The sequence below is a fragment of the Scyliorhinus canicula genome, chromosome 9, assembly GCF_902713615.1.
Source record: "Scyliorhinus canicula chromosome 9, sScyCan1.1, whole genome shotgun sequence".
Classification (NCBI taxonomy): domain Eukaryota; kingdom Metazoa; phylum Chordata; class Chondrichthyes; order Carcharhiniformes; family Scyliorhinidae; genus Scyliorhinus; species Scyliorhinus canicula.
Window position 1 is genome coordinate 66,426,195 of NC_052154.1, and position 27,004 is coordinate 66,453,198.

A 27,004-nucleotide genomic window follows, 5' to 3' on the forward strand; every position below is an offset into this window, starting at 1 on the left:
AATTTTAAAGTGTGTCATTCTGCTAAGTTCAGAGATCATATTGAATTAAGGAACATCACTTGGAGGAAGGAATGTGTTGAGGTGGGTAACATTGGGGCCAAGACTACATGTTCAATCTTTGGGTTGCGCATGCTTTGTGGCTGTCTGGATACACCGGACCGTTTGTATCCTGTTGCAAAAGAAGAAACTGCATCAACCATGAATAAAAACATGGTTCATCAGCTTCTTTTACGGTCATGAAAGGTCCATGGGAGTATCTTAAGCACTGGAGTTTACAATGCCATCGGCTTCCATCTGTCTGAACAAGAAATAAAGTGTATTTACAAAAGACAAAACATCACAATTGTCTCATGCTATTTTGAAGCCATTTTTATAGTTAAGAACAGGTACAGATATGAATTATTTCTTCAGATTGAAGAACAAATTGCAATCATCTGGATCTTTTTATTTATTGGGAACTATGGGGGAGGCATTTGCCATCTCAATTTCTCTGCTCCCCTCACTCATTCTAACCAACCTCACTCTGAACTTCTACATTCCATTCTCTCAAGTCCAAGCCTGGCGTCATCTTAAAACCTGCTGCCAAGGATGGCACTCGTTGTTTGTGTACCAACTTCTATTTTGCAAAGGTTCAATGCCGATTTGATACCTCCTCCTAGATTATGATCTCAACACTGAACAACAGACATTATTCTTTCCAAGGCTGTCACTCGCTTGAGCTCCTCTGGAGATCTCTCTAACCCTGAACAGCTTGCAACCACTTCCTTTCCTAGATTCACAACAGGGCTAACTTGACAGATCGATCGTTTAAGTATGCATTCGCCCCAGGGAATTGATTTCTTCCCATTTTCGCCTCCATTCTTCGGGTCTCTTTCCATTTACATTGGTGGCTCTTTTGTTTTCTGCTACTTAAGTTCCCTGTCCTTAATTGCCCCTTTTTCATCATGGATGCTCAATTCCTCTACATCTCCATTTCCTATCAGGGCAGTCTGAGGCCCTTCCATGAGCAAAATCCTCCAAAGAACATCTCCCTCCTCGTTAAACAATTGCTGACTGTGCTACTTCTCCTTTGACTCCACTTTATTCCTCCAAATAAAACATGTTGCTCTGGTAACTTGCATGGGTCCCTGCCTTTTAAGAGATATGCGGCATATTCCTTTGTTCCAGTCCAACTCAGACCCCCTCTCTCAACTCTTTCTTCCCCCCTGTACTTTGATGACTGTACCTGTGCCGGACCTGGAACACCTTTGCTACCAATTTCCTACTTTCATCCATCTCTAACTGTTCCATTTCCCAACTTGCTTCCATCTATGGCCACAGGATATTGAACAATATCCACTATAATACCGTCTATGTTTCCTTCAATATCACCGTAAACACCATCCTCTTCTCCAGGCTGAACCTTTCCGGTCATTCCCACTGGTGGGTTCTTCTGGTCCCGCTGACTGCGACCCCCCTCTCTGGGTTCCCCGACAGCGGAACGTGCATTTGGTTCCGTTGCTAGCCATTGGCAGGCCGCCTCTGCAAAACACACCATGGGCGATGGAACATCTCACCCTTGCTTCTTTCACTATTGTCCTGATGATGGCATCTTTCACACCAGCGATTCTAATAGGTCTTCCTTCATCTTCAACTGTGAACTCTGCATTCTCCCCTCACTGAGGCTGACCAGGTTCTAGAACATCAATGCCCATTCATCTATTCCCCTCCCTCCTGGAATCACAAATGGCTTCCCCTTGTCCTCACCATCCATGCCACCATCCTCCATATTCAATGGATCATTCCAATCATCTTCACCACCTCAAGCATGAAGGTGAAACACTTCTCCTCCTCAACCCCTTCAATATTGCAAATGGGCTGTTCCCTCTGCGACACCTTGGTTCACTCCTCAAATGACCCTAACACAGTCACCCATTTTCTCAGCATCCAGATGATGTAACATTTGCCCATTTAGCTGCTCTCTTCTCACCGTCCAGGGCCCCAAACACTTCATCCAGGTGAAACAACATTTAATTTGGACTTCTTTCAATTTTGACTACTGTATTCACTGCTCACAAAGCAGTCCCCTCGAGGGGCTAAATCGCTGGCTTTGAACGCAGACCAAGCAGGCCAGCAGCACGGTTCGATTCCCGTAAAAGCCTCCCTGAACAGGCGCCGGAATGTGGCGACTAGGGGCTTTTCACAGTAACTTCATTTGAAGCCTACTCGTGACAATAAGCGATTTTCATTTCATTTTCATTAGGAAGACCAAACGCAAATATGCAAGCATGACCCAGATTCTGATTACCAGACATTTTCAAATGTCTGCTCTACTGCTGCCCTTGGCCTTCTAGAATGTTCTATTAAAGCTCAACCTGAGCTGGAGGAATAGCACCTTACCATTGACTAGACACTTTGCAGCCTCCAGACTCAGAATTTCAGATTACAAACTGTGCCGCCTTTTTTTTTTCCCCCAGATAGCAGTTGTTGCCGATGATTCAGCCAATCCAATTTGCACCTCCTCGAGACGCATCTTTTATTTCTTTATTTGTCCCATTCTCATCTCCTTGCCATACACTATTATCCCTTGTGTCATTTAATCTCCCTCTCCTTCTAGTTCTGGTGATGACTCATAGACCTGGAACATCGGACGGGATTACCGACCAACCCACCGCATGTTTCTTAGCGTCGGAGGCATCATGCCAGCGGGATTTACCCACCTCGCCATTGTCAACGGTATTTCATGTTGACTGACTCCTTTGTCCCTGGGATACCCGTGTGCCGGCGTGGGATATCCCACCGGTGTGAACAGCCAATAGATCGCGCCCATTAACTCAGTTTCGCCCTGCACAGGTGCTGCCTGACCTGAACATTTCCAGTTTTTACTACAATGTCCCTTGCACTGACTACTAAACATATGTATCAGTGCAACATACAAAAATAAAACTGGGAAATTTCAGTTCAGGGCACAAAGCATGAAACAGGGAGTGAGAATTCACCAAATTGCAAATCTAAATGTGCAGTCTGATCCCTGCTTGCCCAACCTCAAAGCTTCCATTTTAGTTGGATACCTATTACCATGGCAGTGCAGTCTTGAAAAGTATAAAATGGCCAGGACTAGTATTTGGTCTCATTTATTTCTATGTAGTTAGATTTTTGGTTTAAAGAGGATTTTGTTTTTAAAAAAAAACAAGCCCCAAAATGTTTATTTTTCCTTCAAAACAAAAAAATTGCCTCAAGAGAAGCATCTCTTCAGGTTAAGTTAGATATTATAGAATCCCTACAGTGCAGGAGGAGGCCATTAAGAGGCTGGTTTAGCAAGAGGCTGGTTTAGCACACTGGGCCAAATCGCTGGCTTTTAAAGCAGACCAAGGCAGGCCAGCAGCTTGGTCAATACCCGTTGCAGCCTTCCTGAACAGGCGCCGGAATGTGGCGACTAGGGGCTTTTCACAGTAACTTCATTTGAAGCCTACTCGTGACAATAAGCGATTTTCATTTCATTCATTTTCATTCAGCCCATTGAGTCTGCATTGACCCTTGGAAAGAGCACCCTATTTAGGCCCACACATCCACCCTACCCCCACAACCCAGTAACCCCATCCATCCTTTTGGATACTAAGGGGCAATGTAGCATGGTCAATCAACCAAACCTGCATGTTTTTAGACAACGGGAGGAAACCAGAGCATGGGGCGGAAACCCATGCAGACAAGGGGAGAAAGTGCAGACTTCACACAGACAGTCACCTGGGGCCGAATTGAACCCGGGTCCCTGGTCCTCTGAGGCGGCAGTGCTAACCACTTTGCACACAACCATTTTAAAGTATACAGTAAGTTGCAATAGAAAACAAAGACAACATGTTTACCTTTCTCTACCCCAAGGTGGTGCATGTCTGCAAAAGGGCCACCAATAATTTGGACAGAAATCCTCCCACTAACATGAGATTTAAGCTGAGAGGGGTCAATCCAATCAACCCAGGAAGCAGTTGAATTTCAAGTACCCAGAGGGCAGCATGGTGGCACAGTGGTTAGCACTGCTGCCTCACAGTGCCGAGGACCCAGGTTCGCTCCCGGACCCAGGTCACCGTCTGTGTGGAGTTTGCACATTCTCCGCGCGTCTGCATGGGTCTCACCCCCACATCTAAAGATGTACTGGGTAGGTGAATTGGCCATGCTAAATTGCCCCTTAATTGGAAAAAAAATAGTGTAAACCATCTAGAATAACAAATTCAATTTCAGGTAGTGAAGTCCAACCAGGTAGACAACAAAATTACGAGAGTGGAAAAATAAATAGGATTGAGAGACAGAGATAAAGTTAAAATATGTTACTTCTTGAAGGAATGTTTATTTTACCTTTTTCACCGAGCTTCTCTTTTGTGATTTGCAAGGCTCTTTCGATATCCTCAGGTTTAGTGAGGTCCATCTGAATTAAGGTAAGATGTTCCGAACAGACCTGTAGCAGTTCCTTTGCTCCTGGCCCGTTTTTATCCAGCACTGTGGCAAACACTTCAAAGCCCAGGGAGTCGAAGTGTTGAGCCATTATCTTTCCAAAGCCCGAGTCACATCCTAGAATTACCACATTGCAGGAAAAATTATATTGGAGAGCAACAGGCAAGTCATCATTATTATAACAAGCAACCCAACTATTAGAATAAGCTTTAGGGGAGTATGCTTTTACTCAGGAGAGTAGGAACTAGAACTGGTTTGGTAGAGATAAAGGCATAAAACAGGAGGGGAAACATTAGTGAAGTAATTCATAGGGCCCCCGGGGGTAGCTGTGCTAATTCCTAGGGCCCCCGAGGGTAGCCATCTTAATTTATAGGCCCCCGGGAGTAGTTGTACTAATTCATAGGGCTCTTGAGGATAGCTATACTGTTGGACAGAGTATATAATCAAGAAATAAGGAGCTTGTAACAAGACAATGCAATTATTGTGGGGGCTTTATTGTTCATAGTTATGGATAGGAAGGGGGGTTAATTAAAGCAGCACTAATTTACTGCTCCTCAGGGATAACAAGGTGAGAGTTTCTCGGAGACTGCCAGATAGATTCTTGTGTTGAAAGCTCAGACAGCCATAAATCCAGTCGCTTAAGATCTTTGTAAATATTTAAGAGCTAGCAATGAGCTTATTGCTATATGTTTTATAAAAGTCCCTTCGTCCCTCAGACTGGAATTATATAAATCAGTTGTGGCCAACCTAGGCTATTAAGTGGCCCTCCTTCATCTCAGTGGGCAGCAAGATTGAAATCAGGCTTGTTCACTAGCCATGACCCCATGAATAAGATTAAATACATTTAATACACGTCAAAATGTGTCATTGCGAGTTCTAGAAAATGTTTACTCATTCATATATTAACAGAACTATCACTTTCAAATGGTAAAAACAAAATAAATATTTACTCTTTGGACGCAAAGGGAGTGCACGGCTTTCAGTCTGTTGGGTGCAATTAGCAAGCACCTCACTTCACTTGCCCTTGCTTTACATGTGTATCGCTTCAGTTACATTAGTAGGACAAAAACTACATGGACAAAAATCCACATCAGCACTACTGCCTCACAGCGTCAGGGACCGTGTTCAATTCAGGCCTTAGGTCACTGTCTGTATGGAGTTCTCCCAGTGTCTGTGTGGGTTTCCTCCGGGTGATCCGATTTCCTCCCACAGTCCAAAGATGTACAGGTTAGATTGATTAGACCTGGCCCTGTCAGAACAATGCAGTATTTCTAGCTGAAGTCTTCATGGTTTGACTTCCAGCTCTAGAACCAACTCCAAACTACTGTCTGTCTCAACTCACTGTTGGAGCTGCCTATTCTTTCACAGGCAACTTCTGCTTCTGGTCTGATCCCAGTTAAATCTTTAATTGAACTGCAGTGAGAGAGCAGATGCTTGACTTGCGCATACAAACCAACCTAAAAACTCAACCAAGAACTGCTTTTCTGTAAAATGCCTGATACTTTCCATCATCTTACCAAGCTGAAACACAAATTGTATCTAACTCCACAGGGAACAGAGAAACCTAGAGTAGAAGCAGGAGGAGGAGGCCATTCGGCCCTTTGAGCCTGCTCCGACATTCAGTATGTTCATGGCTGATTATCAAGTTCAATACCTTCAACCTGCCTCCACCCCCCCCCCCCCCCCCCCATATCCCTTGACCCCTTAGCCCCAATAACTATATAATTCCTCCTTGAAATTACACAACGATTTGGCCTCAACTACTTTCTGTGGTAGCGAATTTCACAGATTCACCACTCTCCGGTTGGAGAAATGTCACCTCACCTCAGTCCTAAAAGATTTACCCCTTATCCTCAAACTATGACCCCTGGTTCTGGACTCCTCAGTCATTGGGAACATTCTTTCTGAATCTATCCTTACATATTTTATAAGTTTCTAGGAGATCCCGTCTCACTCTTCTGAACTACAAAAAGTATAATCCTAACTGACTTAGTCTCTCTGCATATGACAGTCCTGCCATCCCAGGAATCAGCCTGGGAAACTTTTGCTACACTCCCTCCATAGCAAGAACATCCTTCCTCAGATAAGGGCACCAACACTGGACAGGTGTGGCCTCACCAATGCCCTATACAATTGCAGTAAAACAACTCTATTCCTTTACTCAAATCCTCTCGCTATGAAGACGAACATACCATTTTCCTTCTTTACTGCCTGCTGTACCTGCACACTTACTTTCAGGGACTAATACACAAGGACACCAAGGTCTCACTGAGTTTCCACCTCTCTCAGATTACACCCATTCAAATAATTCAAACCCCTTTAATCCAAACCAAAAAAAACTCCATTGGCCCAAGGTTTCTACGTCGCACATTCACACACTAACCCGGGCTTTTAATCCTTACTGCACCAAAATACACATATAAAATAATGGGCGGGATTCTCCATCTCGCTGCACCCGTTTTCTCGTGCGCGCTCCTCCGCCCACAGCAGGGTCCTCCGTTCCGGCAGCCGGCCAATGGGGTTTCCCATTGCAGGCACCCCCACGCCATCCGGAAATCCCCGGGGTAAGTGCGCTGCCAGTGAAATAGAGGATCCTGCCGATCCAGCCCAATATATTTGAAATTCATATATTCATCAACTCCACCTTCGTTTTTAGTTAGTTAGGATTAGTGAAGCTGACTCAGTTGAATCAAAAAGGAAGTTGACTTTCTTTACCCAGCTGACCTTTGTTGTATTAATCTCCCCGTGCCCTAAATGTGCACGACTAATCTTCTCCCTCAGTCAATATCCCACAAAATTGCTTCTTTCACTGGATCTTACTCAAAGACAATCTTGTTTGAAATTACATCTCAGCCGTTGGCCTCTGCAATGGTTTTACTGCGCAGAAAACAGGCTACCCAGTACAATAGGTCAAAGCTGCACATATTCTCCCATTCTCCTTCACCCAGTCCTATTAGCATATCCACCCATCCTTTTCCTCTTCAAGTCGCCATAGTCCTAGAGGACAACAGGTTGTTTTCCCCTTTGATAGAGAATTGACTGGTGGTGATTTAACTGGAGGGTCACCACACCTCAGGCAAGGGGCATGGTTGCCACGCTGTTGGCATTGCTTTGCATCACAAACCAACCGTCTAGCCAACTGAGTCAATCACCCCTCCAGCACGTATATAGCTTGAACTCAAATGCATACATGCTCTTCATCTCAAACCATTCCCATGTGGTACCAAGTTCCATATTCTCACCAACCTCTGGGTAAAAAAAAAAAGTAGTTTCTCCTGAATTCCCTATTGGATAAATTAGTGACCATTTTCCACAATGTGGAAACACTTTCTACAGTTCTCTATCAAATTCTTTGATACTTTTAAAGGCTTACATTACTTTTCAGCCTTCTCTTTTCTAGAGAAAAGAACTCTTGCCTGTTCAGACCTGCTGGCATTATCATTTTTGCAATCTCCCCCCACATATAAAAACCAGAACAGTATGTCCTAACCAAGCTTAACAACCTCACGGCTCTACTTTTCATGTTATCCCTCTAGAAATTATCCTCAGTTCTTTCATTAATTTCTATATACATCACATGATATATACATCACATGATCTATTGAGCTGCTCGCAGAAAAATACTTTTCACTGTACCTCGGTACACGTGACAATAAACAAATCCAATCCAATGTGAATCTACACTCCTAGATCCCTTTGCCTCCATTCAGACTCATTTCCAACGTGCATGTGGCCTAGTTATTGATCTGACCAAAATGCACCACCTCACATTATGCTGAAATGAATGTCATTTACATACCTGCTCAGAAAGCACATCGAGCTACAATTTGTCAAGTCTTCTTTTCTATATTTCACGATAGCCCACAATTTGGTATCGAAAAGTTTGAAATTGTACTTCTAATTCCAGAGTCCAAAGTGTTGATGAGGGTGGTGCAGGAAATAAATAGCAGTTTTCACACCCGTCAGATGCCTTAAAGCACTTAACAGGCAATGGAGTCTTTTTTGAAGTGTAATCATGGTTATAATGTAGGAAACATGGCAGCGCAGCCTCAGAGCCAGCAGCATGTATCTCTACACAGCACCTCTTCCTACAAAGCTGACTAAATAGCTTTCATTCCTATTTTGCTATAACTCACTCCTCTGCAACCAATTAGGTCTTCTGACCTAACTTCGACCAAAACTGTGTCCATCAAAGCCGTTGCTGGCTCTGGATTGTATTGATTATATTGCTGCTAATGGGTAGTCAGCTACTACACAAGCTTGCAAGTGCGAAGCTGACTGCATTAGGGTGGAGAGTTTGTCTCCTTTGTATGGGTTTTTCCCCCTGATTGAGTATCCCATGGTGATGGTGTTTGATCTAGGTTCAGGGAAATTAGTCAAAAGATTGCTTAGCACGAGAGCCAAATATGCACTTTGAATGCTGATTCAGGAGACATCTGTTGTCTACATTACCTCACTGACTGAGGGAGGATAGTAAAATACTTAGAATTGGGTCAAATTCCTGGAGCTCCCTTCCCAACAGCACTGTGGGCACTCACACCAAATGGACTGCAGTGGTTCAGGACAACAGTTCACTATCACCTTAAGGACAATTAGAGATGGGCAATAAATGGTGACCTAGGCAGGGACACCCACAACCCATAAATTTATAGAAACAAACCGCTTGATAGCATCAATAAATTACATAGATAGCAATGATGGAACATATAGGGCGCGATTCTCCGGCGGGGTTGGGCTCTCGCTTGAGCACAACGCAGCCTGAGAATTCTGGGAAAGACCTCCAGCGAGCCACCCGACCGATTCCGCGCTTTCCGGGATTCTCCAAAGTCACACAAGATGTCGGAGTCGGAACCCCACCCCAAATGGGCGGGACCAAATGACCCTTGCGGATGTAGGTCGCAAACCTACTTATGACCTACCTGCACAAGATCCAGCGGTCTCCCGCGAGTCCTTGGCCTTCCCAGCAAGGCTGCAGCCGGGCACTCAGTGCTGGTCCACACAAACGTGGACCAGGCGGAACGGCACCTGGGGGGTTTCCCGGGTCACTGGAGACCCCAGGGTGGTCATGGTAAGTACATGGTGGCTCCCTGGTCCTCCCCCTAGAACGTGGGCACCTTGGCACTGCCCCACCAAGGTGCCCAGATGGCACTGCCAAGCCAGTAGGAACACTGCCTGGATGCCAGTGCAATGGTGCCAGTGCTAAGGGTGGAGACAGACTTTAAGGGTGGGGAGAGAGCAGGACAGGTAAGTAGGGGCCTCCGGGAGGTTGGGTGGGTGTCCTAGAAGGAAGGGGGCGCTGTAAGGGGGCTTGGTAGGGCCTGAAGAGGGGGGACCCCCCAGGGACCCTATAGCAGCATGTCCTCACTTGGGGATGTGGGGTCGTGTGTGTGTGTGTGTGTGTGTGTGTGTGTGTGTGTGTGTGTGTGTGTGTGTGGGGGTGGGGGTGGGGGGGGGGGGGGTGACATTGTCCATGGTGGGGGAGACCCACAAGCTCACTTAGAGATCGGGGATCGCTTTCAAAATGGTGGCCCGATCTCGGAGTTCAGCTTCCCAGTGCTAAAAAAAATTCTAAGCGTGGGATAAACCGGTGAGGAACTCCCCAGGGCCAAAAAAGTGACTAAGTGTCATTGAACAGCGGTGGCGAACTGACCGGTAGAGTCGGTGCTCCCCAGGGCCATTGAACAGCGGTGGTGAACTCACCGGTAGAGTCGGTGCTCCCCAGGGCCATTGAACAGCGGTGGTGAACTCACCGGTAGAGTCGGTGGGAAACTCCGACAAACCCGCCACTGAAATTTCTTGGGATAATTGGGGCCCATTGGTATGCCTGGCTGGAAATAATTGTTTGGAATAGTTTGTCACATAACAGATGATCAGACAACTAGTAATCCCCATTCAACAATTCACTACTTTTGTTCCTAACAATTAATACTACAATTAATGTCACGATTGCAGAAATCTCATTGCAATAGTTATTTCCACAATGCTTTCAATTTTCATTGAGAATCAGAAAAAGGCATTACCTGGAAATCTAAAAAGTGCAAGTTTAACAAAGGCAGCTGAGTTCTCCATGAGGAAGCAGACAATTGCATCTTTTTTTAAAAAAAATTAGCATATTAACACCATTAGTTGGAGACAAATGTAACAAGTCCGCACAGTAACCATGTGCAAAACTCTACCGTCTCTGCCCACCTCAGGTGTTCCTGGGAGACTTTGACAAGATTTACCAAAAGAGTAAAAGAAAATCCACAGAATCTCCCAAGACATGAACACAACCTCGTATAGTAAAAATATAATAGAATGATTCCCCTCTGACCCTCCTCCAGTTACATGAGGAAATGGGACACAAAATTGAAGTCAATGGAACTCATGGAAAACTCGCCACTGGCTAAGGAAGATGGCTGTGGTTGTTGGATGCCATTCATCTTAGCCCAAGAACATCGCTACAGGTGTTCCTCAGGGTAGAGTCCTAGACCCAACCAACTTCAGCTACTTTATCATGACCTTCCTTTCATCAAGTGGAGATGTTGCTGATGATTGCGGTGCTCAGTTACCATTCGTGACTCCTCAAGGTACTGAAGCAGTCTTTATCCATATGCCACAAGACCTGGACAACATTCAAGTGTGGACCGATAACATTCACTGCTCACAAGTGCCAACTAATGACCATCATGCCTGGACGTTCATGCGGCATCACTGTTGCTAAATCCCACCACACCTCCCAAACAAGTCCTGGTTCTTGCCATTGACCAGAAACTTTAGTAGACCAGCTATATGGCTACTGTGGCCATTACAGCAGGTCAGAGGCTAGGAATATAAACTCTGGAACAGTTCCTACCGATTGGAATGCAGCTAATGTAACTCCACAATTTAAAAAGGGGGTTAGAGAAAAAAAACAGGGAAATATAGAGCAGTAAGCTCAGCGCGGTAGTGGGGAGAATTCTAGAAATCATTGTCAAAGATTTTATAGCAGAGCACTTAGAAAACAGTGACAGGATGGAAGGGGAAATCATGCTGGACAAATCTACTGGAATTCTCTGAGGATGTATCTAGTAGAATTGATGAGGGAGAGCCAGTGATTGTGATTTATTTGGACTTCAGAAGGCTTTTGGCAAAGTCCCACACAAGAGATTAGTGAACAAAATTAAAGTGCTTGGGATTAGGGGTAGTGTTTTGAGATGGATAGAAAACTGGCTGGCAGACAGGAAACAAAGAATAGGAATTAACGGGGCTTTTTCTAAATAGCAAGCAGTGACTGGTGGGGTACCGCAGGTACTGATGCTAGGGCCACAGCTATTCACAACATATATTACAAATTTGGATGAGAGAACGAAATCCAATATCTCCAGATTTGCAGATGACACAAAGCTGGGTGGGAGCGTGAGTGGTGTGGAGTATGCTGAGAATCTTCAGTGTGATTTGTACAAGTTGAGCGAGTGGGCAAATGAATGGCAGATGCAGCATATGCGAGGTTACCCACGGAGCAAAAATGAGAAGGCAGACTTTTCTTAATGGCCATAAATTAAGAGAGGGGAATGAGCAACGAGACCTGGATGTCCTCTTACACCAGTTGCTGAAGGTAAGCATGCAGGAGCCACAAGCAGTAAAGAAGGCAAATGGTATGCTGATCTTTATAGCAAGAGGATGAGAGTACAGGAGCAGGGATGTGTTGCTGCAATTATACAGGGCCTTCGTGAAGCCACACCTGGAATATTGTGTGCCGTTTTGGCCTATTCATCTGAGGAAGGATGTTCTTGGTCTAGAGGGAGTGCAACAAAGGTTTACCAATCTGATTCCTGGGATGGCAGGGCGGACATACAAGGAGAGATTGTGATTGTATCCGCTGGAGTTCAGAAGGGGGGGGGGGGGGGATGGAACCTCATAGAAACCAATAAAATTCCCACACGACAAGACAGGGCAAGAAGGATGTTCCCCCGATGGTGGGGATGTCCAGAACCAGGGGTCACAGTCTGAGGGTATGGGCTGGACCATTTCGGACAGAGAGGAAGAGAAACCTCTTCACCCAGAGTGTGGTGAGCCTATGGAATTTGTTACCACATTTAGTATTGAGGCAAAAAATATTGCAGGTTTTCAAGAAGCAGTTACATATAGCACTTGAGGTAATGGGGGTTAAAGTATATTGGGGGAGGGGAGAGGCAGGATTAGATGAATAGTCATGATCACAATGGATGGCAGAGCAGGCTCGAAGGGCTGAACGGCCTCCTCCTGCTCCAATATTCTATGTTTCTAATTCTGTGGTGAGTAACTCACCCCTTCCCCGAAGCCTGTCCACTAGCTACTAGGCACAAGTTAGGCGAATATGGAATAGTCTCCACTTGCCTGAATGAAAGGAGCTCCAATTACAACCAAGAGCTCCATACCATCTCGGAAAAAACATCTCACTTGATCAGAATCCTATCCATCATCTTAAACATTCACTCACTCAGTGCAGCACTATGTCCTACCTACAAGATGCATTGCTCACCAGGGCTCCTTGGACGGCACCTTCCAGACCCTCAACCTTTACTACCTAGAAGGACAAGTTCAGCAGACACATGGGAACACCACCATCTGAAGATTCGCTCCAAACCCTCTTGACTTGGACTAGATTTCCGTCCCTTCACTATCGCTGGGTCAAAATCCAGGAACCCCCTCCCAACGGCACAGTAGGTGTACCTACGCCAGTTCTGATTCATCACCACCTTCAAGGGCAATTAGGGATAAGAAACAAAATGCTCACAAGTGACACTTGCCTGGCCAGGAATAAAAATACTCTCATCAACCAATTGGCTGACAACGGTTTCTGTATTAGAAGACTTTTTTAAAATTACGGTTGTTTAGACAACTGGAAGACACGCACGTTGTTAAATAAAGAATTCACTATTTGTTGCCATGTTTGTGAATCTTGCATTCTGACTACTAATAGACTACTTGACAAACTGAACTTTAAAAAAGGAGCTGTTCCTGGGCTGTGAGCTTCCCAGCAAGGTCAGCATTTATTGCCCATTCTAACTGTCCTGGAGTAGGTGATGAGCTGCCTTCTTGAACCGCTGCACTCCATGTGGTGTAGGCATATCCACAGTGCTGTTAGGAAGAGAGTTCCAGGAATCTGATCCCACGGGGTGTTTCTCGATGGCTTTTTGGAGATCTTGACTTGGATTCACCTACACTTAAGTCACTATTTTGGGCCTTGGGGAGTTTCTCCCTGGTCTAGTCCACAGAAATATTTTCAGCAGTGGAGAGCTGAACTCACCAGCAAGATCTACTCCTCAAGATCGGGGAGCCATTTTGAAATGGTGCCCCAATCTCTAAGTGAACTTGAGGGTCCCGGCTGGATCACTGTCTGTGCGGAGTCTGCACGTCCTCCCAGTGTGTGCATGGGTTTCCTCCAGGTGCTCCAGTTTCCTCCCACAGTCCAAAGATGTGCGGGTTAGGTGGATTGGCCATGCTAAATTGCCCGTAGTGTCCTAAAAAGTAAGGTTGGGGGGGGGGGGTTGTTGGGTTACGGGTATAGGGTGGATACGTGGGTTTGAGTAGGGTGATCATGGCTCGGCACAACATAGAGGGCCGACTGGCCTGTTCTGTGCTGTACTGTTCTAATTGTTCCTCTACCCACAGGCAATGCCATCTCCCCCAAGCGAGCAAACCCTATGGGGTCGCTGAGGTCCCCTCCCTTTTCATGCACCCCTTTCACCAAAACCAACCCTCAACTTTTATGATGCCCCTTCATAGCCCACCCTTCATGACTCCACTTTCATGGGCATGGCCCCCCTCAGGCCCAAATCTTGGCATTCAGGCAGTGCCCCTGGCACCCTTCCAGTGCCAGGGTACTGCCCTGCCCCTGTCCACCCAGGGGGCTCCGATGGCCTCCAAGATCGGCAGAGTGGTCATCACGCCCAGTTTCCGCTTGCGGAGACCAGTCCTAAGCCCTGCCCAGATGAGGCCAGCGACTCCTGGGCGCTGGGAAAATGCGGCTCAAATAGGCCATGTATATTTAAATGAGCCTGATAGCTCATTGAAATATATGAGTATCTCGATCATGCCCAGTGAGGGTGTGATCCAGATTGCACTGGGCAACGTGGGGTCGGGTAACCTGCGTGCAGTAGATGAATCCAATGCCATGATGCAATGGCAGATCGTCGATACATTGGATGACAGCAACCTAAATACCCAAGAAGAAAACGCCACACAGCGAGTACTTACGGATTCCGTTGAGAGCGCACAGATCGATTCCACAGAGAGAACACTGCACGACTCCACACAGAGAGCGATGAAAGACTCCACAGAGAGAGCGACGCAAACCTTCACAGAGAGCTCGTTGACAGACTCCAAAATGGAAGCAACTACAGACTCCACAGCTAAATCCATGCATGAACAAAACCATGAAGGTCTACCCACCGTATCTGAGCAACCAGAAGCAGACTATGAAAGTCTACCAAGCTCACGTGAACAACAAAAAGACTATGAAAGTCTACCCAGCACACAATCAACAAGAAGACAATGTAAGTCTACCCATTGTATGTGAGACAAGTGACAAAGAAATCACAATTCGCAGACAAGATCACAGCGAGACTGACAGATCTCAGCTCGTCTCTATAAAAGAATTTGACAGTCAATGCACAACCACTCATGAGTCTAGTGAGAACGCATCAATTAAAACCTCATCTACCCTTGACAACCTACAAGAAACTGAAATCTTGACAACATTGACTCCAGAAGATGAGCACCAAGAGATCAAAGATGAAGCAGATCAACCAGAAATGACTCCAGAAGAGGAGCACCAAGGAATCAAAGAAGAGGAATCAAATAAACCACAAATGACTGATGTCACTAAGATCTTGAGGGTACACAACCCTCAAGAAGAAACGCTTAATGAAACATCAGATATCACAAAGGACACTGACACCAATAACTTTGAGAATGACTAAATTATCCACACGGAACAGTCATTGAGCGCAAGCATAACAAAGACAACAGCAACAAGCATGACTAAAACAACAAGAACAACAACGAAAACAACAAGAATGAAACAACGACCTGCACAACATGGTACAACTCTGCACATGAAGGACAATGCAACAGCACACTCAAAAACAATGACAAGAGTACAAACATACCATGGCATGACAACGAATCTCGCAAATTCACATTTGCTCCAGAACAAACAAGCACACCAGCTTTCAAGGCAGATGACACACAATCGATACTGTGGCCGGGATTCTCCCCTACCCGGCGGGGCGGGGGGTCCCAGCGTAGCGGAGTGGCGCCAACCACTCCGGCGTCGGGCCTGCCCAAAAGGTGCGGAGAATTCCACACCTTTAGGGGCTAGGCCCGCCCGGAGTGGTTGGCGCCATGCCGACAACGGCCTTTGACACCCGCCCGCCAGCGTCGGGGCTGGCCGAGAGGCTTTCGCCGGTTCGCGCATGCGCCAGTGCGTCAGCAGCCGCTGACATAACCACCGGCGAATGCGCGGTGGGGGGGGTCTCGTTCGTCTCCACCATGGTGGAGGCTGTGGTGGCGGCAGAAGAAAAAGAGTGCCCCCACGGCACTGGCCCGCCCGCCAATCGGTGGGCCCGGATCGCGGGCCAGGCCACCGTGGGGGCACCCCCGGGGTCAGATCACTCCACCCCCCCCCCCCCCCCGCAGGACCTCGTGGGCCCGTTCGCGTGCCAATCCCGCCGCCACCAGAGGTGGCTGAAACCACATCGGTGGGAGAGGCCCGTCAGCGGCGGGACTTCGGCCCATCGCGGGCCGGAGAATTGCCGCGGGGGCACGCCGATCGGCGCGGCGCAATTCCAGCTCCCACCGATTCCCAGGTGGCAGAGAATTCTGGCCACGGCGGGGGCGGGATTTACGCCGGCCCCGGACGATTCTCCGACCCTGTGGGGGGTCAGAGAATTCCACCCCGCAAGTCCATGTCAGTCAACATCAGTGGTTCGACCATCTTGTGATGACTTTTTGGCTACTCAAACACGAGAACTCTGATGACATTCACAAATAAATTACAATATCAACATCACCACGTCAACAACAGAAGAAAAAAAAAACTCAAACCGAATAAATTCATAAAATGGGACTCAAATTTTGTAGTAAGATTGGACTCAAACATTTATTGGCTTTTTATAATCATCAACATCATCATTTATCTACCTGTTTTGTACAATTTTCTTTAACAAAGTACAGAAAATATGTAAAAAGAAAAAAGGAGGATGTAGTGATATGCATCACTGTATGTACACAAGGGGTTAATGTAAATACTACAACTAAGTAACCACCAGCGAGGTATATAATACACAAACAGGAAGTCAAGGGACACTACACAGGAACGGCAGCTGGTGAGCAGGACACAGACAGACAGCTCAGATGTAACACATAGTATAAATGCTGGAGAGGGAACAAACTCACACAATAAAGCATCTACTTCAACTGTAAGACTACGAGCTTTATTCAGACACAAGGAATAATACAGCAGGTTTACTCCCAGCTTAATCTGTGGTCTGTCTGAATTGTCATGCACCTTCAGTGGCTCTCTAGCTTAGCACTTGTTACAAGCACAATACCGGCTGATGTGGCCCCTCATTTTATGCTCACATTTGGCCAGTAGGGCACTTCTCTTGCTCTCCTTTGACTCAATTCCCTGATGGCGCTTGCATCAATGCACTTCAGCATCTCTCCACTCGTCTCTTTAGTGATAGGGATACTGACTCCATTTCCTTTGAAGGATGCCATCTTGAGCTGTCAATTTACTTTTGTATGTCCAATACGCTCATGACCACAGATGTAACCTTGATGCTTTCAGGCTATCACTACTTTGTGCACCACTTGAAAAGTTGCATCTTGTTGGCTAGTTTGCCTGTCTGCCAGATTCAATGTCTCTGATGGGTTGCTGACCTCGAATCTGAAAAAGATTTTATATTCTGTTTTAACATGCTCTATTTTCTTCAGAGTGTGCTGCTTTTGATGACATGTCAGTGATGTAAATCAGTTTCCCTTGTTGGTATGTCACATCCAGATGATATCTCTGTAAACAAAGTAACATTCTTTGCAGTCACAAGGCAGATAGTAGCAGTTTGAGGAAAATGCTCTGAAGTGGCTTGTAGTCAGACTCCACTGTGACTGTCCCAAGCAGACTGATGAAAATGCTCATACATAGTGCCTTCTTCACAGTGCCTTCTTCACACACTTCATGAAAATGCACAGTATTGCTCAGTTCCTGCCTTGGATGCAAATGTAACTGGTGGTTCTCGTTGCATTAGGGTTGCTCCAAGACCCGTCTTGCTGGTTTCACACTGCATGGCAACTTCTGTTTTGATGTCACATAACTTCAGCACTGCTGATGCGGTCAGTAGTTGTTTGATTTTAGCGAACGCTGCTTCTTGTTCTGCTCCCCAATAACACTGCACATCCTTGGCAGCGATAGTTAACAAATAAGGCAAACATTTTGCTGAATAGTTCACAAACCCAACAAAATGATTGCACTGATTTCACATCTGTTGGTTGCTGAATCACCACTACAGTTCCCACTTTTTCAGGATCCGGGCAAAGAGCTTTTGCTGTCAATACATAGTCTATGCACTGGACTTCAGGCATCGTCAGTGGCTCTATTTTCTTGTTGAGCTAGAAGTCATCTGGTGAACTCACTCAAGAAGTTGCATTAGATTTTGATCTTCCATTGTTTTGCCACATCCATAGACCAGTAGGTCATCCACTATGGTTTCAACTCCGGGAAGATCACTGACCTTCTCATGCTGTCTCCATTGATACTGGGAGCTATGTAAATGCCAAACAGCAACCGCCCGTATCTACTGAACGGTGCCCAGGATGTAGTTAGAAAGCTGCTGCTTTCATCCAGCTTCACGTGCCAGTATCCATCCTTCACAACTATGGTAACAAAGATCTCTGCCGTGATATTTCTGGCAAAGTTCTTTCAATGATTGGCATAGGTTAACAGTGCTTTAACAATAATCGCTTATTGTCACAAGTCGGCTTCAATTAATTTACTGTGAAAAGCCCCTAGTCGCCACATTCCGGCGCCTGTTTGGGGAGGCCGGTATGGGAATTGAACCCGCGCTGCTATTCCTTGGTCTGTGCATATGCAGCTTTCCAGGTGGTTTTCACTGTGACCATGCTGCATACATGCAGCTTTCCAGGTAGTTTTCACTGTGACCATGCTGCAAATCCAGTTTGTCGGAGTTGTTACTTCCTTGATTTCCTCCTTTCTTTTTCTGTTCTTTGAGGCTGGATTGCAGAGCACCCAAAATTCTTCTCAGCAGACATGGAATTACACTCATCTACTTAGAGATGATATTAGACCAGGTAGACATCCAAACCCTGTAAACATATATCTTTGTACTCCAAGGATCTGTTCAGTGGTCAATGGCTTAGTGTGCTGCGGCACATTGTAAATCTCTTTTGGCATATTTAGGGTTTCCAGTCCAAGTTTTGGATTTGCACTGGCTGAGGGGAGTGGCTTTTGGATACCATTTATCTGGAACCATCTTCCTTCTTGCCATTGCATTGGGTTCATAGATAAATGTGTCCCCTCACAATGAGTGAATATCAGCCAGCATATAACCTCCACCTCACTTTTGAGGACTTTATCGTTGGACCATCATGCTAAGCCACTTCACACAAGTCTGTGAAGGGCATGATGCATGAATATCTATCTCATACATTATGTTCACTTGATATTCACCTTCTGCAGTCATCATTCTAATGGTTAAAGACCATTTATCACTTAGAGACTTGACAGTGCCAGCCCGTTGCATGGTGTCTTGTAATTGGCCAGAATCTTTGGCTGATATCTCTCTGGGAGGCTTGTTTTGCTTCTTTCTAGCAAAATGCTGGAGTGCAAAAATGATTTGGCTTCATGCACTTAAAACACTGCATGGCAACTTCTGCTTTGATGTCACATAACTTCAGCACTGCTGATGCCGTCACTAGTTGTTTGATTTTAGCGAACGCTGCTTCTTGTTCTGCTCCCCAATAACACTGCACATCCTTGGCAGCGATAGTTAACAAATAAGGCAAACATTTTGCTAAATAGTTCACAAACCCAACAAATGATTGCACTGATTTCACATCTGTTGGTGTCACATCAGTTTTAAAACACTGCTTTTTTCATGTTGAACAAGTCTGCTTTTCCTTTCTATCCTGCCCTTGGTCTATGATCTTTCTGCTCTTGAGCCTGGAATGTCTATTAGCATGATGCAAGCCTGGTCTGTTCGGTCTGCTAATTCCAGTTTGTTTGGTCTGCTATGAATATGCTCTAGTTGATGATTTATAACCTCAGCGCTTCTGCACTTGTCAATTGCTTTCCTGGGGAGAAAGTTTTTTCTCTCTCAGTGTTGTGCCTAAGACAATTCGATGTGATTATCTTTTAGTTGCCTGAATTCAAAGGATTCTGCAAAGTGTGTTACTGCAGATATTCTTTTCCACATTTAGCTCTAATATTGAACACATACACTTGGGGTTCAAAGATTGCCTTCATAGTTTTCAAGATTTCTTCCATCTGTTTTTATTGTTCTTTGGAGAGATTTAGGGTGGAATACAATTTGTAGCAGTCTCTCCCCAGCAATGTTAGAGGTGTTATTACTCATATTGGCTCCAGCTTGTGAATTAAATCTATTGCAATCTTATAGTTTTGCCATTGCAAGTGGAAAAACTGCTAGTTCTGCCGCATATTGCCTTTCATTTCAACAGGGGTTGGAGGAAAAAAATTAACAACCAAATTGATTCAATGCAGGCTTCTTTTGTTTGCTTTTCCATTCCAAATGGCTTTTTTAGCAGCGTTTTACAGCGCAGAACATTCGGATGTTCCTCAGTGGCTGAGACCTTTCTCCAACTCTTGAAAACTCAATCGCAGCTCCGCTCCTGACACCATGTTGCGAGCTTAAAGAGTACAATTTCCTTATTGTAACTGACTGCAGGAAGTGGCTCATGGGAAAGGAAAGGCAACATGACTACAGTAAGTCAAGTAAGATCTTTCGTACAGGATTGCATTCAATTCCAAACACTTCGGGTTTTCATTTCAGGAAGGGGAGATTTCGTAAGTCTTCAAAATCATGAGGGGCCTCGACAAGAGAGGAACTGTTTCCATTGTTGGAAAGATTAAGAACCACAGGGCATGTGGAGATTAAATGGAGTGGCCTGTAGTTGCACTATTTTTGTTTGAATAAGGGTGTACCATCTGCAATTCTCTAGCCCGCTGTCACCACCCGCATATGGTGAGAAGATTGAAAGTAGCACCACTGGAATTCCCACCCACTAACCACAGGAATCTCTGCTCCTAATGCATTTGCATAGCAGAGGTCCATTGACATTTAAAAAAATGATTGCACAAAATGTAAATCTACTTTTTAAAATTCATCAAAAAGTTAGTGGGAAAGCTTTTAGAAACAATAATCTGGACAACATTCACAGTGAGTTGAACAAGTTTTGATTAATTACGGAAAACCAGCATGGATTTGTTAAAGGTCAATCCTGGAGGTAACAGCGAGGGTTGATGAGGATAATACAGTTGATGTGGTGGACATGCACTTCCAAGAGGCATTTGAAAAAGTGCCACATAATAGACTGTCAAAAGATAGAAGCACATGGAAGGGAGCAGCAGCAGCATGGATGTGAAGTTTTCTAAGTGACAGGACTGGCTGTTTTTTCAGAATGGCAGAAGGTACACAAGGGGCTCCCGGGGGTCAGTATTCAGACCCCAGCTTTTCCTGATATACATGAAAGCAGATTCGATTGTGGCTCTCAAAACTGAACTGAGTAAGCATCTAAAATGAAAACCTGCAAGACCTACCTGGCTTACTGTGATCATGTGACTTTGCCATGAGGCACTTCCACAAGCATTTGAGAAGCTACCTAGGGGTGGATTTTGTGACACAGCACTGACATTAGAGTTTCATAGGGCAGCAACTGTACATCAAAGTATCGGGGCACAAGATCAGCATGTTCTGAACCCCATTAAATAAGCACCCCTTAGCGGCATCCAAAGTTAATTTAACTTTTGGTTCTTATGACATGAGAAGAACTCCAACGCTATGGGCGCAATTCTTCGCACTCACGACGGTGCGGAGAATAGCGTGGCTCGTAAAATTTTACGGCCACGCTAGTCCGACGCCCTCCCGCTATTCTCCCCCCCCCCCCCCCCCCCACGCCCGACTCCCGATACGAATCGCTGCCGCCGTTTTTTTACGGCAGCAGTGATTCTCAGCTGTCCGATGGGCCGAGTTCCCAGCCCTTTACGGCTGTTTTTACGAACGGCAAACACACTTGGTCTGGCCGTTCGTAAAAACGGCCGTAAAGTCCCGATTTTTAAAACCATGGCACCGATTGGCACGGCAGTACCACGGCCGTGCCATGGGTGCCATGGGCCCGCGATCGGTGGGCACCGATCGCGGGCAGCGGGTCCGATGCCTGCTCACTCTTGTCCCTCCGCCGCTCCGCTGTATCACTGTACCCGGCCCGCGCATGCGCGGGTTTCGCGCAAATGCGCGATGACGTCATCCGCGCATGCGCGGGTTGGAGTCTTCCAATCCGCGCATGCGCGGCTGACGTCATATGACGCGTCAGCCGGCGCAAACTCTGGCAAGCGGGCTCAACGAAATTCGTTAAGCCCGCGATGCTGGAGTTTACGGCGGCGGCATGCTAGCCCCGACCGGGGACCAGAATCGGTTCCCGGTCGGGGAGGGGGGGGGCTGGCGTCAAACCCGCCCGGATTTGACGCCAGCCTTAAGATTTCTCCCCCTCTGGGAGAATCGCGCCCTATGTTCACAACTTTATCCTTACTGCAATTTTTAAAAAACAAATAGATGGCTGCCACACGTCACTTGACAAGGTTGGCCCTTTCCACCAGGTGGTTGAAGAACAAAATAACCATTTGAAATCTCTATATGCCTTTGAGAACTGAGAAATAATCAGTCCGCTATAATGTCCAGCTGGTGAGCCACCAAGAAGCATACCACTCCAGGCAGAAGAACAGCCTGTACCTCAAAACCTATCTCAGGACCAATTGAAAAGCAAATACTACAAGTCCGGTCGTCAGTCTGCTGAACTCTTACTCCTACATGAAATAATTCCTTACTGGACTTCCCTTGGGACTTGGAAATACATGAACTAATATTAATTACATAGATTTACATAGAATTTACAGTGCAGAAGGAGGTCCCGTCGAGTCTGCACCAGCCTTTGCACCCCCACTTAAGTCCACACCTCCAGCCTATCCCTATAATCCAGTAACCCCACCCAACCTTTTTGGACATCAAGGACAAATTAGCATGGCCAATCTACCTAACCTACACATCTTTAGATTGTGGGAGGAAACCAGAGCACCCGGAGGAAACGCACGTAAACACGGGGAGAATGTGCAGACTCTGCAAAGACAGTGACCCAAGCCAGGAATCGAACTGGAGACCCTGCAGCTGTGAAGCACCAGTGCTAGCCACTGTGCTACCATGCCAACCAGTTCCTGGTTCTTCTACGGCAAACTCCTTTAAAAAAAAATCCCCCATTTGTGTGTGTTTGCGTCCCCTGACTTTTTGAACATGAAATACGAGTAACCTTCAAAGTTAGCTGTAGATTATTAATAAATTAGATCATAAAAACCGAGGGATTGGGAAAACACGCCACCACATAAACAAAAAATTCAAACACCTTCTGCTAACAGACAGATGGTAAGAGGGAATTGGTACAGTTTTCCTGTCTCTCTCCTGTTTGTAACACAATTTACATTTATAGCAGGAGTATAATCAATTTAAAAATGATACAGAGACAAAGGAGACTATACGAGGAACGACCAAAAGCTTGGACAAAGTTTTTGCATTGGCACAGCCACCAATGCCGAGGCGAGGGGATAAAAATGAAATGAAAATCGCTTATTGTCACAAGTTGGCTTCAAATGAAGTTACTGTGAAAAGCCCCTAGTCGCCACATTCCGACGCTTGTTTGGGGAGGCTGGTACGGGAATTGAACCTGCGCTGCTGGCCTTGGTCTGCTTTACAAGCCAGTTATTAGCCCACTGTGCTAAACCAGCCCCTCCTGAACCATCCTAAACCAGGATGGGGGATGGACAAGAGGCTAGAGGAGGTTACAGGAGTGAGGGGCATAAATGAGGATAGAGGAAACTATTTAAATGCATTTCACTGTCCACAACCCTATAACAAAGATCCAGGGGATCTGTTAACCCATTTGATAACTTCCGAAGTACCAAGCCATACAGCAACATTTCTTCATGGAATCCAAACATCGTCAATGCGGTCACCATTTCAGTTAACCCATGCCAGCAGTTGATCACTTTCTGGATAAAGAAATGCTGTCTAGCATCTTTCCCAAGTTTAACAGTCACGATTCTCCCAAAAGGGAACAAAGACCCTAGCGAGTGCATTTAGCTGCGTGTTTCCAGTCACTCAGTGCTGAGAAACACATGGTTATTCAATGTGGCACGCATTAAATAAGGGGCCTGAATGGAAAACGCACAGTCAAGGCCGCACATAGAACCATTTTATACAGTGGGGGGGCTCTGCTCGCTGAAACTCCCCATTGTAGCAAGAGATCATTGCGTACCGATCTTAGAGGTCCCCAAAACGATCCCCGACCTTCTTCCCCCCAACGCAATATGGGAGGATCCCCAGCCCCCCCCAAAATACCATCGCAATACCCACGCCAGCAACCCATCCCGATCGCCAACACGCAAAAAATGACAGTTTGGCACGCTGGCAGTGCCATGGCCCCACCCTGCCCAAAGGCATGCAGCTGGGGGGCTTCCATCCCCCTGGAAGACCCCCACGAGTGTCATTCTGTCTGTTCCCCATTTGTCGAGACCAGTGCTGAACAGCGCTCCTCCGAGGTCTCGGAGGTGAAGGGGTTGAATTCCAAAGCCTCAATTACCTCGGTTACCTGAGAGGGCAGCATCACACAATGGGGAGTGGGAGTAATTGTCTCTGTGCCAGGGAGGGAATTGCGCTTTGCAGAGTTGCATGATGCCATCTGGTTGTGTCAAAAATGAAGATGCTTGCCAGAAGCTGGCCAGGCATCCAGGCCAATATCAAGTTTAGTGAAGCACTGCAAATCAGTGCTAGTTACAGTAAATGTTACTTGCTACAGCTCTTTCACACCCTTGGGAATGGCTGGGTCGACCATGGGTGAGAGTCCGCAGATTGGGCTATTTTTTAGCAAACTAACAATAGTTGTAAGTATGAGAGGAGTTCCACAACAGCACATGCCACAGGCGAGAAGTTTCGCCAGTGCTCTGTGTTCCATGGAGTACCTGAAATACGCGCAACAGATAACGGAACAGCTTTTACAAACACCGAATCTCAAAGTTTCATGTCTTCCAATGGGATGAAGCATGTCAAAACTGCACCGTATCATCCCTCTTCCAATGGACTGGCCGAGTGGGAAGTCCAGATTTTCAACACTGGCTTGAGGAAACAATTAGCTACATCTTTGGAAACAAAAATAGCTCGCTTCCTCCTAGCATACAGGACCACCCCGCATTCAACCACAGGTACATCTCCAGCAGAACTATTGCTGGGTCGATGTTTAAGGACCAAGCCAAGCCTGGCATTCCCAAATTTAGCAGGGAGGGTAGAGTGCAACTAAAAGAAGAACCGTGTTTTGACTAAAATATACAAGATCTTTTGAACTAGGCGACCCAGTTTACGTGAGCAATTTTGGGAATGGTCCAGGCGGAGTTCCAGGAGTAGCTGTGGCTGAGACAGGACCATTGTCTTAGCAGCTGAGTGTACAAGATAGGATTTTGGGGAAACATGTGGACCATCCGTGTGGGCGAGGGGCATCCCAGGTTCCAATGTTACAGCCTGATTCGTTATGGCCAGCTGGTGGTGTTGCTGGCTGCCCGAGAAGTGACATTTCCAATCAGCCTGTGTCAGGCGGGAGTTTTGTTCTGACTGAAACAGAGGAGGTTGAAGTCTCAGTTCCAGAAGAGAGAACCCGTGTGACAGTTTCTACAGAAACTGCCCAACAGAAGCACCTCAGTCAGTGCGCTCTGCGAGGAAGGGGAAGCCAATAGAGACTGAGTTTTTGATGGACCGATTAAAAATTTCATTGTTGCAAATTATAGGGAACTCCGTGATTCTGTTTATTAAGCAGCACTTTTAGGGGTGATCTTTTGGAGGGTCATGTGACCCGCTCGCCCAATCAGTACCTAGCAGGCGAATCGCCAAGCAGAGCACGGGCTTTTGCTCTGTTCGATCCAGGAGGCGGGCTAACAGCGTCGAGGCTGCACTACTCTGTGGGTAGCATGGCGTGTAAATAAATGTTCGTTGTTTGCACTTTATTGGTGGAGCAAGTTACTACATCAAGAAAAGTCTGAACACAGGCCAAATGCAGAAATGCCAGCTGCCTGGATCATTAATCTGAACAGGAACCATATGGTATCGCAAGTAAAAGATTAAAAAGCCAACAATTAAATGCACAAATAAATCTGATAATACAGCAGATGAGACTGTCTACATTTATTACTTTGATCTTTTGCCAGGTTATTTTTAGATTGAAGGAGTTTGTATTTTAAGGGAAGTGCATTTTCTGTGCAATTTTAAGTTTTAATAAATGAAGCCCATTATTAAAAGGATACACTGTGCTGGTCATGAGCACTTGATTAAACTTGAAAGGAACCCAGCAGGCAGTCAATCTTAACTAAGTGTCTCATATTTATTTTATGCTGTAACATCCAGATTTGGGAAAGAGAATCCAAATTTTTTTCAGGACGCGGAGAACAGTTAACAATCAGCACTAATCTTATTTTGTAGCTCTTCCTTGCCAATAAGTACTTGAAATGATTGTTGTCCTCCAGTGTGGTGTCCATGGAGTTTCTACAACAAGAGCAATAAGCTCTGGTCCCTCGCATCACGATTGGTTCTGGACGTGGCAGAGTTCTGCCTATCTACCAAGCACAGGCACAATAAGGTAGCCAACAACTCAAAAGGAGCTCCCTGGATCATGTATATATTTTTGTTATCCTATTATCATAAGCAAGTTGAAGGTTTATAAAAGCAGACTGCCAACTAACGAGAATTAAATGGCAGCCGAAGTCCTGGTGCCAACAATGGAGTCTTTCTCTTCCAGGCAGACGTGTTCTGGTGCCACATTTTGCACTTCTTGCAAGGTCAGCAGTGTTACACTCGCATAACACTGGTGCAGCCCTAGACTCTGTGCACACAAGTTATTTCACAGCAGTATCTTAGTGGTCAACTTGAAGTCACTATAAAATGCACCTGCAAGACCACAATTGAAAGCGTTCACAGAATCCCGACAGTGTACACGGAGGCCATTCGGCCTATCAGGTCTGCACCAACCCTCTGAACCCATCCTTGTAACCCCACCCAGGGCTAATGTAGCATAGCCAATCCACCTAACCTGCACATCTTTGGTCTGTGGGAAGAAACCAAAGCACCCGAAAGAAACCCACGTCGGCATGGGGAGAATGTGCAAACTCCACACAGTTGCAAACTCGTCACCCGAGGTCGGAATTGAACCCAGGTCTCTGCCGCTGTGAGGCAGCAGTGCTAACCACTGTGCCACCCAACACACAATGGAAATTATGGGCTGGGTTTGGATGGGC

At 46.1% G+C, this 27,004-nt stretch overlaps 1 protein-coding gene across 1 annotated transcript in view; it reads right to left on the minus strand.

Moving 5' to 3' along the window:
• The window catches only part of hsd11b2 (hydroxysteroid (11-beta) dehydrogenase 2), an 83,383-nt gene that overhangs the window by 10,018 nt on the left and 46,361 nt on the right, over positions 1-27,004 (minus strand). Inside the window, exon 2 of the mRNA XM_038806818.1 lies at positions 4,330-4,542. Coding sequence (XP_038662746.1) covers positions 4,330-4,542 — 213 coding nt within the window. The remainder of the gene's footprint in view (positions 1-4,329; positions 4,543-27,004) is intronic.